This window comes from Littorina saxatilis, linkage group LG7 (genome assembly GCF_037325665.1).
Source record: "Littorina saxatilis isolate snail1 linkage group LG7, US_GU_Lsax_2.0, whole genome shotgun sequence".
NCBI classification, from domain to species: Eukaryota; Metazoa; Mollusca; class Gastropoda; order Littorinimorpha; family Littorinidae; genus Littorina; species Littorina saxatilis.
Window position 1 is genome coordinate 13,054,633 of NC_090251.1, and position 13,078 is coordinate 13,067,710.

At 41.2% G+C, this 13,078-nt stretch overlaps 2 protein-coding genes across 10 annotated transcripts in view; one reads left to right on the forward strand and one right to left on the reverse strand.

Moving 5' to 3' along the window:
* The window catches only part of LOC138970720 (bromodomain-containing protein 4-like), a 50,157-nt gene extending 39,744 nt beyond the window's left edge, over positions 1-10,413 (forward strand). For both annotated transcript variants that reach the window (XM_070343208.1, XM_070343209.1), the window contains exons 2-4: positions 1,398-3,909; positions 4,369-4,968; positions 6,284-10,413. In XM_070343208.1, the coding sequence (XP_070199309.1) occupies positions 2,256-3,909; positions 4,369-4,968; positions 6,284-6,420 (2,391 nt within the window). In that variant the 5' untranslated portion in view covers positions 1,398-2,255 and the 3' untranslated portion in view covers positions 6,421-10,413. The remainder of the gene's footprint in view (positions 1-1,397; positions 3,910-4,368; positions 4,969-6,283) is intronic.
* Positions 10,414-11,883: 1,470 nt separating this feature from the next.
* LOC138970722 (troponin T, skeletal muscle-like) overlaps positions 11,884-13,078 on the reverse strand; it is a 33,197-nt gene continuing 32,002 nt past the window's right edge. For all 8 annotated transcript variants that reach the window (XM_070343213.1, XM_070343215.1, XM_070343210.1 and 5 more), the window contains one exon: positions 11,884-13,061. The gene's annotated coding sequence lies outside the window, so the exon portion shown is untranslated. The remainder of the gene's footprint in view (positions 13,062-13,078) is intronic.

Below are 13,078 nucleotides of genomic sequence, written 5' to 3' on the forward strand. Positions count from 1 at the left end.
TCTGCATCATTGTGACATTGTCAGCATATCAAAACAGCATGTCCTTGATAGGTTATCCCTGTTGACAGTGTCGGTGTGTTTCCATGCATTTAATTCGCCGACAGGTTGGTTAGAGTGTACAGGAAAATGTGGAATTAGTTTTGGTTTGCGGTGTGTGTTGCCTGTTGGTGGTACACTCTGTGTGAAATTGTGTTGCTCAGTTTGTGTGTGTCATGTCGACTCTCGCTATCTCTGTCTGTCTGTCTTTCTGTCTCTGTCTGTCTTTCTGTCTGTCTGTCTTAGTGTCTGTTTCTCTTTCTCTCTGTCTCTCTGTCTCTCTCTCTCTCTGTGTCTCTCTCTCTCTCTCTCTCACACACACACACTGCCACACACACCACACGGCACACACGAACACACACACAAACACACACACACACACACACACACACACACACACACACACGAACACACACACACACCACATCGACACCGATTACTCCACATAATATACTCCGCTGAGCAAGCTACTCACAATGTCACTTGTCACACACAAAAACACCATTTACCTCTCCCTACTTATTCCTTGATACTACTTAGATCTACTTATAATGGAGAAGAAAAAAACCCACCTCTTACACGAATATTCGCATTACCAGCATGCCATATCTTACCCTGACACCATCCGAAGACGTTTTATCAGTCAGTGCATTATTTTTCAAACTTTTCCTCAAAAACATGCTTAATGTTGGTGACTCTTCCGACAAGAGCAAAGTGCTGCATTCTTTCAGACAGAAAAGCCTGAAAGAGAATAGATGACGTGTCATGCTTCTGCGTTGAAAGGTGACCCTTGTTATTCAGAGGGTGACACTAAAAGCACTTTAACTTTGTGATTTCCTGTACCATGCAGTGCTTGGTGGTGTGTTTGTGTCAGCAATGTAACATCATGCCCAGGAATATCAGGAATGTTAATGAGGTATCTGTTTGTGGAGCTTGTTTTTAGTGCAGTGAAAGTGGTATCGTAATTGACACGATAATTAGATACTCCCGTGTGTGTGTGTGTGTGTGTGTGTGTGTGTGTGTGTGTGTGTGTGTGTGTGTGTGTGTGTGTGTGTGTGTGTGTGTGTGCTTGCAGACATTTTGTGTGTGGGAGTTGATACTGCTGTGCTGAATCAATGCAGCACCTATTTTGTTTCATACTTGTCTTTTTCCTATCCGCCCCAGATAGTTTTGTTCCCAGGATTTTTGTTTGTTTATTTAGATTTTCAACAAGGAACAAATTTCACTCGCAGTTTCTACTCCTTATTTGGGGGATCACTGGATTAATTTTACCACCGAGGTAACAAACAGTGAGCGTCCACATTAATTCAATACATTTTCCCCTTTCATATTTAACCAAATATTTTCCTTGTGTGTTACAGCTTCTCAATGGACCCACGTCCCTGTACAACGACAGACGACAGACGACACCAAAATGGAGGAGCAGGAAAGAGTTGAACAGGGCTCAAGACTACATGCGAACGCAGATAGGCTTAAGTTCAGCCTTTCACTTATCTTCAGCTAACTGTCACCACAAAAACTTTAGTAGACAGCATGTTGTCATTTGAATTATGGCCCAGTCTGGACGCCTGTTGAACGCTCTGGAGGGTGGTGAACGTGTGTTTGAGATTTGACCTTACCTTCAAATCTGGTGTGTGACTAGACCACTCCGATTTCATTCGCCCTTGATGACAGACGGTGGAGTGGAGTGCTCCTGTTTTATGCGCTCTTTTGGTGGCAAGTTGAGTAACAGTGTTTCAAGAAGCTCACCTGCTGTGTGCAGTGTGCTTGAAGCAAGTGATAAAAGGACTTTGAGTGTGTCAAGATTCCACCATTTTTCCTTCAGCTGTGGATGATTAGGACATAACTGTTTGCAGTAGAAGAGATATTATTACACTGTATACATACTCAGAGAATACGAGGATTTGAGTTATCAAGTTTGTCTCCTTGATCTTGTTGAAATCTTTTCCCTATTGGCATTGTTCTTCCGTGTAGCTACTTTTCCTCAGAAGATTCAACATACTGTCACAAGGATATTGAAATTTCTATGAAAGAAAACAATGCTCTGTAACGGTCATTAATACATTGAAAAATCTAACATGAAGTTTCAACGAATGCAGTTTTGAATTCTTCACAAAAGTATTACAAGCATGCAAGAAAAGTGTATTCCCTTGGTGAAAGCGAAAAGCGAAGCAGAAATATGAAATTGAAGTTGTGAAGATTACAAACTGACGTCAGCTATGATGGAGCTAAAAGTTTGGGTGGACGGGATCCAACGGGTGGTATGCGGCGCCACCTTCGACACCACCTGTCAGGACGTGGTTATCGCCCTTGCCCACGCCATGGGGCGCACAGGCCGATTCACGCTCATCGAGAAATGGCGTGACAACGATCGGCCGCTGACTCCCGCCGAGTGTCCGCTTCAGGTTCTGCACAAGTGGGGCGAGTACGCCGCAGAAGTGAGATTCGTTCTGTGCCAGGCTGAAACGAATCACCACAAACAATCCAGTCGAGACAAGCTTGTGAAAAAGGGCAGTGACATACCAGGGTATTCTCCGAATTTTGCGGTGTCCCCTCGTGTGCAAGGGATTGTGGGGGAGGGGAACGTGAAACGCTCGTCGACTTTCAGCGGCGCTCATAATCAAGCTGGTGATGTGTCTTCATGGCTGAACTCTTCAGCACCCACCAGCAAGCTGAGAAAGACACACCTGGGTCCCGTGCCCAACGGGGATGTGAGGCAACCAGCCTCGTCGGCGTTTACCCCCCACCCTTCGGCTCAGCCCCGGCATCAAGCGGGGTTGGGTGGAGGTGCAGTAGAGAGTGGTCTCCAACCATCGTCGGATCATCACGCTTCTACCCAGCAGGATCCCCATCACCCCATCCCCCCACCTCGCCGCCGTGCCTCCCCCAGCCTCCCCCAACAGAACAAAGACAATCTACGCAACAGTGCCTCTTCATCAGTGCCTTCCTCTTTGTCGTCATCGTCGGATCATCATTATCATCAACAGCAACAGCATCAGCAAGCTAACAGCAGCAGAGGAGGAGGAGTGTCATCACAGCCTCAGCCTCCCCAGCATAGCCCACGTTCACACCCACCCCCTTCACACCCACCCTCTTCACACCCCACCCTCTCGCACCCACCTCCATTGCAGCAATCAGGGTCACACCCGCAGCCTTTTCCTCATGGCATCCAGTCACACCCAGGGGGTCAGGGTCCCTCCCACCCAGGGGGTCAGGGTCCCTCACACCCTCAGCCTCAGCCCAGGCACCCCCCTCATCACCCCCAGTCACACCCCCACCCTCAGCCTCACTCACGATCCGCACAGTCTCAGGGCCAGGTGCAAGGACCAAACCAAAGAATGCTCTCCCAACCGCACTCCCAACCACAATCCCAACCGCACTCCCAACCACACTCCCAACCACACTCCCAACCATACGCCAAAGCTCCCAGCCCTCAGCCCCCTCCCCTCCCCAGCTCTCCCCCTCCCACTCAACCCTCCCCAAGCCCAAGGCATGGCCCCCGTGACTCTCTAGTAGCAGAGGAAGCATCGCTCGATCCGAGGTATGGCCCCCGTGACTCTCTAGTAGCAGAGGAAGCCACGCTCGATTCGCCGTCAAATCTCTCTCGACAAGCCAGCTTGGAAATCGAGGAGTATGACCTTGACCGTAACTTTCCAGACACCCACAGAGACGCTAACCGCAACGGGCGACCTTCGGTCAGCCTGGAGTATCGGCTGGAGGATGGCGTGGGGTCAGGGTCGGTTAGTCAAGGTCGCGGCCACGGTCAGGGTCAAGTTCAGATGGAGGGGGAGCACGCCAAGTTGCTGCGGCTGGTCAACATGCAGCAGGAGCGGCTCAAGACCCAGGAGTCACAGATCGGACTGGTCAATACAGGTGGGTACTTAATGGTGTGTAAGAGAAGTGGGAAGAGAGGAGTGGGGGGAGAGGGGGGGTGGGGGGAGAGGGGGGGTGGGGGGAGAGTGTTTGTGAGCAATGAAATTGATAGTAGAATTAAGTGTGAAGGAGGCGTATGCATGTGTTTCCCTCAGTTTCTCAAGTCATTTTCACTAGCTTGATGATGATGCTAGGCAAAAACATCCCCATGTCCAGAAATCCTAATGAAGACTGATGTTTGAAGAGATGCTTTAGAGATGGATGTTCAGATATCAATGAAAGCAGAAGCGTTACACAGCATGATGAACCAGTACAATTTTTTAAAAATAACAAAATAACAAAATTTAAAATTTAAAAGAAAAATGGCGGTTTGTGGATGTTATTACAAAAAGAGGCATCAGACTCTTCCATAATATTCTAGTTGCAAAACGCAACCTAATCTCTGCTCTCTGTTCACAGAAATCACTACCTTGGAGGAGAAGGAGAAGGAATACGAGGACAGTCTTCAAGCCATCATGGAGGAGCTTCTTCTGTGCGAAAACAGAGGGCGTGACCTTGAACCTCAACTCAACGACCTTGAAAAAGTCGAGTGGGAAAACGTCCTCGACGGTGAGAAAAAGTGTGAAGTGGACATCACGTTGCAAATCGTAACCTACAAAGCCAAAGTTCTAGAGAAGGAACACGAACTCGAGGACGTGAAAAAAAAAGAAGGCGAACTTCTCGAAGAACTCAAAGCAGAGGAAAAGAACATATCGCAAGAAAGGGAACGGTTAAAAGAAGAAGGGATTCGCGCACGCGAGAAGGAGGACAAAACCAGAGGACACATCACACAGATGCAGTCAGAGTTTGTGCAACTTCAACAGAGGGCGGCAGAGTGTGAGTCGTCTCTTTCCGAAGTCGACGGTGAACTTAAAAGTGCGGAGAAGGACTTAGAGACGAGAACTCAGGTTCTGGATGATCTGGAGGAAAGCCTGAAAGACGAAAACCTCAAAGACTTTGCTGCCAACCCACCACCCAAGGAAGCGGACCCTACTGCCAAAGTCAAAGACAGCGGAGAAGGTAAGAGAAATCTTTAACTCATTTTATTGGAAAAATGTGGCTTTTTCTCTATTTTATTTCAGTTGAGTTTTGTTGGTGGGTGAGTATGTGTGTGTCTGTGTGTGTGCTGTAGTTGCCTGCTCTTTCTTCTTTATTTATATTTTTTTTATTCATTAATTTTGTTGACGGATTTATGTTTGCAAGCCATCCATGATATTGTACGTCAGTTTGATCCTTTGCACTGTTGAGCTAATTTCTGTTGAATCTGTGAGAGAGAATTTGTTTTAGATTTTGTATAATTGAGTGTTAGATTTTTTGTTATTTTGTTAGATTTTGTGTATTTTGATAAAAACATTTAAGAATCCCTCCTTTTTCAGACCCAATTTTCCCTTCTTTTTATATTTAGTCAAGTTTTGACTAAATATTTTAACATCGAGGGGGAATCGAAACGAGGGTCGTGGTGTATACATGTGCGTGTGTGTGTGTGTGTGTGTCTGTGTGTGTGTGTAGAGCGATTCAGACTAAACTACTGGACCGATCTTTATGAAATTTGACATGAGAGTTCCTGGGTATGAAATCCCCATACGTTTTTTTCATTTTTTTGATAAATGTCTTTGATGACGTCATATCCGGCTTTTCGTGAAAGTTGAGGCGGCACTGTCACGCCCTCATTTTTCAACCAAATTGGTTGAAATTTTGGTCAAGTAATCTTCGAAGAAGCCCGGACTTCGGTATTGCATTTCAGCTTGGTGGCTTAAAAATTAATTAATGACTTTGGTCATTAAAAATCTGAAAATTGTAAAAAAAAATGAAAAATTTATAAAACGATCCAAATTTACGTTTATCTTATTCTCCATCATTTGCTGATTCCAAAAACATATAAATATGTTATATTCGGATTAAAAACAAGCTCTGAAAATTAAATATATAAAAATTATTATCAAAATTAAATTGTCCAAATCAATTTAAAAACACTTTCATCTTATTCCTTGTCGGTTCCTGATTCCAAAAACATATAGATATGATATGTTTGGATTAAAAACACGCTCAGAAAGTTAAAACAAAGAGAGGTACAGAAAAGCGTGCTATCCTTCTTAGCGCAACTACTACCCCGCTCTTCTTGTCAATTTCACTGCCTTTGCCATGAGCGGTGGACTGACGATGCTACAAGTATACGGTCTTGCTGAAAAATGGCATTGCGTTCAGTTTCATTCTGTGAGTTCGACAGCTACTTGACTAAATATTGTATTTTCGCCTGACGCGACTTGTTTAAAATTCTGAATAACACTGTGTGTAACTGATTATTTTTAATAACAAACATCTTTATCTGTTGCAGCAATTATCAAGATACTGGAGGGGCGTCTATCTCCCCGTCTAAATCCTTCAGTCTCCGACAAGGCTTCTGATAATCCTTCCACGCCTCCGTTCATCGCTGCTCTGGCCTCCAAGAACCAAAGCGGAGTTTGGGTGTGACTTCAGCTTCATTGTGAATGGAACATAGAGATTATCATTGCACACTAAAATCTGTTCATCTCTGCTCTGGCCTCTAAGAACCAGAGGGGTGTCTTGTTGTGACTGCAGCTTTATTGTGAAGGCAACATAGAGACTATCCTTGCACTCTTTCGTTCATTGCTGCTCTGGCCTCGAAAAACCAGTGTGGTGTGTGGGTGTGACTTCAGCTTTATTGCGAAGAGAACGAAGAGATAATTCTAGAAACTCAGTCCCGTGATTATCGCTGCTCTCATCTCCGAGAATCAGAGTGGTGTGTGGGTGTGACTTCAGCGTTATTGCGAAGGGAACAAAGAGATAATTCTAGAAACTCCCATGTTTATCGCTGCTCTCATCTCCGAGAATCAGAGTGTTATGTGGGTGAATTCAGCTTTATTGTAAAGGGAACATAAAAATAATCCTTACGTTTCTCTGTTTAGATGTGACTTTAAGCTTCATTGTGAAGTGAACAGAGAAATGATCCTTACACTCTTCCAGTCATCGCTAGGCTCTGGCCTAATACAAAAAACTGAGTACTGTGTGAGTGTGACTTCAGCTTTATTGTGAAGGGAACGAAGAGATAAATTCTAGAAACTCCTGTGTTCATCGCTACTCTCATCTCCGAGAATCAGAGTGGTGTGTGGGTGTGACTACAGCTTTTTTGTGACGAGAACATAGAGATAATCCTTTGTCTCTTCTGTTCATCGCTGCTCTCACCTCCAACTCCATGAGTCAGAGTGTTGTGTGGGTGTGACCCGTACTTTATTGTGTTTTGAACAGAGAGACTTTATTACACCAAGTGTCTTCAACCAAGTTTTGCAACTGTTACTAGAAAAAACGGGACACCAAATGTGCTACAAGAAAAATCGTCTGTACTGTGTGTGTTACTGTGTGTGTGTGTGTGTGTGTGTGTGTGCATGTATGCTAGTAATTGTGTGTGTGTGTGTGTGTGTGTGTGTGTGTGTGTGTGTGTGTTTGTGCATGCATGCGTGTGTGTGTTTGTATGAATTTGTTTGAGTTATTTGGCATTGAAATGCAAGATTCATGTGCATTTCACTTTCCCTTTGTTTATCGAATCTAAAATCAGCAAGGAATATTTTCTGACGGCATGATCCAATTATGATAACCATGAACTGTACGAATTATGAAGTGATAAGTAAGAATCTTTTACTTTATCAGAAGTATTACACCAGATGTGTTGAACACAATTTTAAAACTGATGCAAAGGGAATTTTTTCTAAAAATTTGGAAGCACTTGACTATTTAGTCATACATGAACTATACCTCTTCCCCGTCTTTTTTAAAAATGTAACCAGGTTGAGTCAATTCCCCCCCCCCCCCAAAAAAAAATGTAAAGAGATTCCTGTTTCTTTTATAAATCTAATTGTTGTGATCTTTCTTATCAGATTCTAGACATTGATTTTATGTATGTTTGTAGAACTGCACTAGCCCTGTGTTTTTACTTAGCAATTCAGGTTGTGAATTTGAGTCAAGATTACATATCAGAATCTTTTTTTTTTCACTCAAAATGTTGCTTAGTTTTTTATATTGAATTGCATTTTGCAGAACTACATTAAGCTCTTTGCTGTTTAATTATCACGCAACTCAGGGAGTTGTGAGTCAATATTACATATCAAAATTTAGGCAAAGATGCAGAATGTTCATTATTTTTTGTATCTGGAGTAAGGAATGCATTGTAAACTTTGTCACAGATGTATTCAGAAGAACTTTGTTTAAACATGTCTTCAGTTATTGAACATCTTTCCAGAAGTAAAACACAAATAACAACCTGAACAATGTATCGAAGTGAGTGTTCAGATGAATTGGTCTGTAGTATTGCACTTCTGTGGTGTGGTAATATGCTAAAAGATAAAAATAAGACAGTATAGAGACAATATTTTTACCCCCCGCGGGTTAGGGGGAAGAATTTACCGGATGCTCCCCAGCATGTCATAAGAGGCGACTAACGGATTCTGTTTCTCCTTTTACCCTTGTTGAGTGTTTCTTGTATAGAATATAGTCAATGTTTGTAAAGAATTTAGTCAAGCAGTATGTAAGAAATGTTAAGTCCTTTGTACTGGAAACTTGCATTCTCCCAGTAAGGTCATATAATTATTGTACTACGTTGCAAGCCCCTGGAGCAATTTTTTGATTAGTGCTTTTGTGAACAAGAAACAATTAACAAGTGGCTCTATCCCACCCCCCCACTGGCTCTATCCCCCCCCCCCCTTTCCCCGTCGCGATATAACCTTGAACGGTTGAAAACGACGTTAAACACCAAATAAAGAAAGACAGACAATATTTTACAGTATAGGTCACTTTAGAAATTCAGACTGTTGTGCCTTAATTAAGTAACTTAGGCCAAATAAAATTATATGTTGGTTTAGGGTAACCCCACCGACCCTATTTTTAGCCGCCGACCCTAAAACTTTTTTTTCATTTCTCAAAAAAACAAAAATACTTTTGGCACATTTTGTGAACCGTACCGAGATTAAGGGAAGTAACCTCCTTTAAAATCGACTAAATTAAAGAAAATTGAAAAATAAAATAAAAGTTTTAAAAAACGACCTACCGGTAGACCCTATCTTTTTTGGTCACGTTACCCTAAACCAACATATATTTTTATTTGGCCTTAGGTGTATATTTAAAGAGAGGGCCCAACAAAAGCTGCACCAAGGGGAGAGATATGTAAGAATGGCTTTAAATACTACAAACTACCTCATTCCAGGTTGGACAGCCAGGAACCGATAAGTTTAATTTATGTTGGAAAAGTCCTGAAAAATGTTGAATCAAGAAGTGTTCTTGCACCTTGATTAATTTTGAAGTGATATTTTTCTTGGTTTGGGTTATAGGAGCAAATGAAGGTTGTGAGTTTGATCATTCAAGCAGTAAGTAGTTCATTTAGTGATTTTATCTTGCCTAAAAAGTAAAATGGTATTTTTTTAAAGTTGAAAATCTGATCATCAGCATAGCATGAGCAGAGGTACATGTTTGTGTGAGAATGTGTGTGTGTGTGTGTGTGTGTGTGTGTGTGTGTGTGTGTGTGTGTTCACTTTATACTCGTCCCCATCCTAAATAAACTGGAACCTGTGCATGTATGTGCTTAATGTTGTGCATGGTAAAACTATGTGTCCCACATGTTAAGATGTTCTTTATTGTTGTGAGGGGGAACCATTAACCTTGATGGGTTTTTGAAGAGGAAATATCAACCATCAGCAACGAATACTCAGATGCTCATGTTTATGTCGTTCATGCCTTTGTTTGTGTGCACATGCGTGCAGATATATTCTGTTCTCGTGTAATTTAAACTCATATGCAACATTATGTCCATCTGTTCTTTTCTGCAATATTTTGCCTCTGCTTTCAGTTACTCTCTTGCCTTGAAAACAGTTGCTGAAAACAGCGCTGCTTTGCTTTACCGGCCATTAAAAAATGATAATGATGATGTGGCCTTTATAGTAAATTATTCCAAATGATTTTGTACATTCTGCCATTATAAATGTTAAATAATACTTTTCCCTCCAAAATGGTTTAAAGGTTGAGACAGATTGATTTTTTCCTCGTTTGTACATCAACGTTTCGTTTTGGACAAAGTGTGAATGATAGAATTAATCTCTGCTGGATATTTGTCTTAATGTTGTCATCTTGATACAATTGGAAGATCTATCTGCATCATTGTTTTTCGTCGTGCAGTTTAATTGGTGTTTCTTTCCGGGGAAATGTTGTCAAAATTAGACCCTCTCTTTTGCTCAAGAAGTCATGAGTTTCTCATTACACCACAGGAAACATTTGTGTGCATTTTGTATTCAGAAATGTATTTAAAGCTTGGATGTTGCCAGAATGTAAGACGTTGTTGTATTTTGGTGTCCATTCCATTTCTTGTTGTATGGCTCTTGATATGTTAATGATGTTCATAAACACAGGCCATATGGTACCACAACTCTGCAATAAATTTCATAATTTTCCATGAACTTTGAACGGACTGGTGTTCATTTTGTGTGCGAGGTAATTGATTCTTGTGTGCCAGTTTTGTGTTTGTTTGAACACACACATGCGCACGCAGACACACACACACATGCTACAGATGCACATACACACACACATAATTGATACTTGTATGCCTGCTTGGTTTTTAAAACACATAAATACAGAGACACACACATAAATACACACACACACACATACATACACACACACACACACACACACACACACACATACAATCACATGTGCATTCCAAGCATTCAGGTTAAAAGAAACAAGTCGCGTAAGGCGAAATTACTACATTTAGTCAAGCTGTGGAACTCACAGAATGAAACTGAACGCACTGCATTTTGTTTACAATGACCGTAGTCCGCCGCTTGTGCAAAACGGAGTGAAACTGACGAGCCTGTTTAGGCCTAAAAAAAAAATAGGTGTGGTTACGGTAACCCGACCTACCCTATTTTTAGGGGCCGATCCTATAACTTTTTATTACATTTGTCACACAAAAAAACCCAAAAAAACCCAACGAGTGCAAAAAACGCAATGAAAGCGAAAGCGCCCGAGTCGCACACTTATTTCCCTGTCAAGTAGGTTTAATTTGTACACTCATTAGAAAAAAAAGTTAAAAAAAAAAAAAAGTGATTGCCTACCTACCTACCCTATTTTTTTTTGGCTATGTTACCGTAACCACACCTATTTTTTTTTGGGGCCTTAGCGCGGTAGTGGTTTCGCTGTGCTGCATAGCACGCTTTTCTGTGCCTCTCTTCGTTTTAACTTTCTGGGCGTGTTTTTAATCCAAACATATCATATCTATATGTTTTTGGAATCAGGAACCGACAAGGAATATAAACGTGTTTATAAATTGATTTCGGAAATTTAATTTTGATCATAATTTTTATATTTTTAATTTTCAGAGATTGTTTTTAATCCAAATATAACATATTCATATGTTTTTGGAATCAGAAAATGATGAAGAATAAGATGAAATTGTTTTTGTATTGTTTAATAAGAAATAATTTTAATTACAAGTTTCCGATTTTTAATGACCAAACTCACTCATTAGTTTTTAAGCCACCAAGCTGAAATGCAATACCAAACCCCGGCCTTCGTCGAAGATTGCTTGGCCAAAATTTCAATCAATTTAATTGAAAAATGAGGGTGTGACAGTGCTGCCTCAACTTTTACAAAAAGCCGGATATGACGTCATCAAAGGTATTTATCGAAAAAAAGAAAAAAAACGTCCGGGGATATCATACCCAGGAACTCTCATGTCAAATTTCATAAAGATCGGTCCAGTAGTTTACTCGTCTTTGAATCCCTCTACACACACACACAGACACATACACCACGACCCTCGTCTCGATTCCCCCTCTTTGTTAAAATACTTAGTCAAAACTTGACTAAATGTAAAAAGACAGACTTAGAAAGATAACAGTCACACACACACACAATGAAATCAGAATCTTCTTGGATTACCAGTAACACCAAACAGAGGTTTCTTTATTGCAAAAGAATTCTGCCAGGATTTGCTGAAATTTTTTAATATTTAATTTATCTGTAGGATTATCACACATACAGTCTCAACCTCATTCCAAAAATTATTGATAGAAGAGAACCACAACAAATTAGCGATTTACTATTTACAGAAGAAAAAACAACACAAAAGACGATTGTGTGTTTGCTGAGAGAGACTCGAGTGTCTGCAACAGACTCTTAGTTGATGATGTCAAAATGTCTGAACAAGATTGTACACCTTCAATGATTAAGAAGTTAGTAAATCCTACTGAAGATTGTAAGCAGACTGCAACTAAGCTGTAACTCAAAATACACACTTTTTTTCAAAAACTTCAAAACGTAACTGAAACATAGGCTTTCACCTTACTTTCCTGGTGACAAACCAGTTTTCACTGTAGTGTGGATATCTATGGATATTTAGTTTTCTCTATTTCCTGCCAAAGAAAAGGCTGATGACTGTACTAATTCACCCCCATTTAAATTAGTACAGCCCCAGAGATACTTGACAGTCAATAGTCAGTCATAACACACTAAGGATGACTGCTAGTGCTACAATTTCAGTGTAACTCTCTATTTGCACAAATAAATAACCATGAATCAATGTATTGCACAAAAAGGCCTCAAAGACAGACAGAAACTAAACTGTTGTCAAAAATCTGTACAAGTACAGGCCAACACAATTCTAAAGAGGAAGAGCAGAGTTTTCAAACCAGTCATTCGTATTTCTTGTGGGTATGCTTTTGGCAGAGATGCTATTAAACTAGTGGTAGGTATGTTATGATTTAAAGCCTCATCATACTTTCAAAATGGTAGCTGATGACGAAATTTAGATTGAACGTCCCCAGTCAGTGACAGCAGAGGCCAATTAGGGACGTTCTGTTAAGAACGCTACCAATGTCTGGTAGCTAAAATTCACCAGACGACGTTGTTCACCAATCACTAACGCAATCCACAAGTTCTACTACCCTACACCAATGGCAATTTTCTTCTGAAATATATCAAATCCGAAACAGGAGTTGAAAAGTTGATGCTTGAAACAGTCACTACCAGCCGACGAACTATTGGGACCAGAAACTGCCGAAGCCAATCATTACAGGTGGTTTGAGGAAAACGTGACCAATCACAAGCTGCAACACAAAGAGGA